This window comes from Marmota marmota, unplaced genomic scaffold (assembly GCF_001458135.2).
Source record: "Marmota marmota marmota unplaced genomic scaffold, marMar, whole genome shotgun sequence".
Lineage (NCBI taxonomy): Eukaryota > Metazoa > Chordata > Mammalia > Rodentia > Sciuridae > Marmota > Marmota marmota.
In genome coordinates, this window is record NW_026000198.1 from 1 (window position 1) to 2,359 (window position 2,359).

Sequence of the window (2,359 nt, forward strand, 5' to 3'; positions counted from 1 at the left end):
AGAGAGAGAGAGAGAGAGAGAGAGAGAGAGAGAGAAAGAAAGAAAGAAAGAAAGAAAGAAAGAAAGAAAGAAAGAAAGAAAGAAAGAAAGAAAGAAAGAAATTTAATTTAATCCCCAATGTGAGGTATGAACAGGGTGCAAACTTAATCTGACCATGGCATTCAGAGGCAGGACCTTTGGAAGGCAAAGAAGGTTAAATAAGGCCTGAATGGTGGGGCCCTCATCCAATGGGTCTGTGTCTTTCTAGAACAGTAGGAGAGACCTGGGCTGGGATGTGCTGTCCATCTTACCATATGGTGCCTATGTGGCCTTGAGACTCTGCAGAGAGTTCATGCCAGCAAGAAGGACCTCATCAGATGTGCAGCTACCTGGTTTTGAACATCCCAGCCTTTGGAACTATGAACCTAACAAACCTCTATTCTTTATAAGTTACCCAGTCTCTGGTATTCAGTTATAGCAACAGAAAAAATGGATCAGGAGGACAGCATGCTTAACAATAGTTCAGAACCAGTCCCCTTGGCAGCCTCCCATGCATAAAAGCCAGAAGCTTGGGCTGAGTGGAGACTGTAGCAAATGGACAGGCCCTGACTTAGTGATGTCAGATCTTGGAATATCTCAGGAGAAGCCAGGAATCTGGATACATTTGCACTTAAAGCATTGGTTTTAATGACACAGCAGCAATCATGCTGTGTAGACCAAACAAAAAAATTCAAAACCCAGATACTCTGGAGACTAGCTGGTGTGGTTAGATCTAGTTAGTGCTCTTTCCACCTAAGGAGTCTCCACCCTGCCCCTCAAGACCCCTCCTGACCTCTCCTCTCTGGGAGTGCTTTGATGCCTCTCCCTGCCCTGTACACCAGCCCCCAGACTGGGGCCATCCGGGATGGGGACAAATGCCCCCACCAGGTTCCCAGCAGGACCTGGACTCTGCTTCTGAGCATGCACTCAGCAAAGAAGAGAGGGACAGGGAGGGCAGCGCTCTGGAGGAGGAGTGGGTCGCGTATCTGGTGCGGACCCGTGAGAATGCAGACCCGAGGGAGGCTTCAGAAGGCGGGGCACCGGCCTCGCCCAGCCTCTGCCCTGGGGACAGCAGAATCTGGGCTGAAACAACCCGTTGTCCACTCCCTCCCCTCTGACCCGCTACCCCGGCTATTGTTTTCTATTTGCCCGGGTCGTAGGTGGGAGGCGAGGAACGCTGGGGTTCTGGAGCCTGGCTGCTCTCCAGCCCGATGGTGGCCTTCGGCCCTGGGGTCACTGGGTGGCCCCGCCTGCAGCCTGGAGGAGGGAACGCCTGGGTCTGCCGGCCGCTCGCTCGGGTCCTCCCGCCTCCAGCTCGGCCATGGGCTCGCGCGGCTCCCACGCCGCTCTCATTCCCGACGTGGACAGCATTCGCCGAGAGACCGGCTGTGAGTGCGCCCGCGCCGCTGCCTGGGGAGGGGACAAAGCCAGGCGCCGGCTGGGGACAGGAGGAGGTTCAGGGCAGCGTAGGGGACCCCAGAACAGGGCATGATGGAGGGATGGATCACAATCCGGGAGTGGGGGACCCCGGGGCTGGGAGACCTGGACCCAGGCGCCTGGGAACAGGGGCGCGTAAACTTGGGGGTCCCGCGTCTAAGTGGGAAGATGGCCCGGGTTCACCCGCTTGGATTCACCCAAGCAGCCAGGTGTCCTCGAACCTGGACGGAGGCTGAAGGCAGAGCTGACCGCGGATGGACGGGGGTGACTTTGATCCCTTGGTTTCCGGGAACCCAGCGCTGAAACGCGGGGAGCCTGCCCGGGTCTCCAACCTGGCGCTTCACTGGGTCTCGCCCAGCTCCTTCCAACTCCGTCCCTCTGCCCCGGGTCCGAGGATAAAGACCCTGCCTCCCCTGGCCGCCGGGAGGGGGTTTCTGGGGCGCTGCCCGCGGCTCTGGGGTTCAGCCACGTCCCGAGAGCACTCCGCAGGTCACCCTTCCTCCTTCCCTCCCGCAGTCTCGCAGGCCAGTCTGCTCCGCCTCTACCACCGGTTCCGGGCACTGGACAGGAACAAGAAGGGCTACTTGAGGTGAGGGGAGGGGGCTGGCCTGATGACCTCTGCCCCCACTCCCCTCTCAGACACCACCTGCCGCCTTTGTGCCTTTGTCCCAGCCACTGTGTACTTTGACTTTACAGCCGCGTGGATCTCCAGCAGATCGGGGCGCTGGCTGTCAACCCCCTGGGAGACCGGATTATAGACAGCTTCTTCCCCGATGGGTGAGGCCCGGTTGGGGGCGAGGAGATGGAGCTGGAGAAACCTGCTTGTGGGTGGGTGGGAAGGTGGGGGAGGTCAGAGACAGAGGCAGGTGGCTCGCCCAGGTGACCCTTGCTCCGCTCCATCCCA

The 2,359-nt window shown here is 58.8% G+C and overlaps 1 protein-coding gene across 1 annotated transcript; it reads left to right on the forward strand.

Moving 5' to 3' along the window:
- The first annotated feature begins 1,066 nt into the window (after nt 1–1,066).
- On the forward strand, nt 1,067–2,341 carry LOC107135142 (calcineurin B homologous protein 2). The gene is made up of 3 exons (XM_015477079.2): nt 1,067–1,406; nt 1,972–2,044; nt 2,152–2,341. The coding sequence occupies exons 1-3, from the start codon at nt 1,340–1,342 to the stop codon at nt 2,234–2,236; spliced, it is 225 nt and encodes a 74-aa protein (XP_015332565.1). The 5' UTR covers nt 1,067–1,339; the 3' UTR covers nt 2,237–2,341.
- Nucleotides 2,342–2,359: the final 18 nt, after the last annotated feature.

Coding starts and splice junctions, on each gene's coding strand:
- LOC107135142 (XM_015477079.2), top strand. CDS start 1,340: ATGGGCTCGCGCGGCTCCCACGCCGCTCTCATTCCCGACGTGGACAGC. Junction 1,407..1,971: donor CATTCGCCGAGAGACCGGCT/GTGAGTGCGCCC, acceptor TCCCTCCCGCAG/TCTCGCAGGCCAGTCTGCTC. Junction 2,045..2,151: donor AACAAGAAGGGCTACTTGAG/GTGAGGGGAGGG, acceptor TTGACTTTACAG/CCGCGTGGATCTCCAGCAGA.